At 60.3% G+C, this 987-nt stretch overlaps 1 protein-coding gene across 2 annotated transcripts in view; it reads right to left on the bottom strand.

Moving 5' to 3' along the window:
* Positions 1–987, bottom strand: part of NECTIN2 (nectin cell adhesion molecule 2) — a 41,524-nt gene that overhangs the window by 15,789 nt on the left and 24,748 nt on the right. For both annotated transcript variants that reach the window (XM_032262699.1, XM_032262700.1), the window contains exon 4: positions 466–583. In XM_032262699.1, coding sequence (XP_032118590.1) covers positions 466–583 — 118 coding nt within the window. The remainder of the gene's footprint in view (positions 1–465; positions 584–987) is intronic.

Here is a 987-nt window from a genome sequence, read left to right on the forward strand (position 1 = left end):
TCCAGGCCCCCAGCCCCTCCTCCCTCAGACCCAGGAGTCCAGGTCCCCCAGCCCCTACTCCCTCAGACCCAGGAGTCCAGGCCCCCAGCCCCTCCTCCCTCAGACCCAGGAGTCCAGGACCCCCAGCCCCTCCTCCCTGAGACCCAGGAGTCCAGGCCCCCAGCCCCTCCTCCCTCAGACCCAGGAGTCCAGGCCCCCAGCCCCTCCTCCCTGAGACCCAGGAGTCCAGGCCTCCAGCCCCTCCTCCCTGAGACCCAGGAGTCCAGGCCTCCAGCCCCTCCTCCCTCAGACCCAGGGGTCCAGACCCCCAGCCCCTCCTCCCTCAGACCCAGGAATCCAAGCCTCCAGCCCCTCCTCCCTCAGCCTTAGAAGTCCAGACCCCCAGGCCCTCCTCCCTCAGACCCAGGAGTCCAGGGTCCCAGCCCCTCTCCCTCCGCCTCAAGGGTCCAAGACCACTTGACTCACGTGCTCCAGTCATAGCCCGTGGGCTCTGGGTTGCTGCGGACATCGCAGCTCAGGGTGGCATCAGTGCGGCCGAGGTACCAGTTGTCATCATAGCCAGAGATGGACACTTCAGGAGGGTCTGGGGAAATGGGAGGATTGGCTCAGCAAGGAGGAGAATCCCAGAGCGGGTGGGCAGGTTAGCAGATGGACAAGCAACGGGGCGTGTGGCAGGAGGTACAGCCGTTGAAACCGTCTGGGGCGAATCTGTCCAGGCTGTGTATGCTGATGTCAGTGTAGACACTGTTCAGGGAAACCACTGTGAATAATTTGTGGGAGTTTGTTGTTGTTGTTTTTTGAGACACCGTCTTGCACTGTCGCCCGGGTTGGAGTGCAGTGGCATGATCTCGGCTTACTGCAACCTCCGCCTCCGGGGTTCATGTGGTTCTCCTGCCTCAGCCTCCCGAATAGATGGGATTATAGGCACACACCACCACACCTGGCTAATTTTATATTTTTTTTTTTTTTTTTTTTTTTTTTTTTTTT

The sequence above is a fragment of the Sapajus apella genome, unplaced genomic scaffold (genome assembly GCF_009761245.1).
Source record: "Sapajus apella isolate SASKATOON/1434 unplaced genomic scaffold, GSC_monkey_1.0 scaffold130, whole genome shotgun sequence".
Taxonomy (NCBI): Eukaryota; Metazoa; Chordata; class Mammalia; order Primates; family Cebidae; genus Sapajus; species Sapajus apella.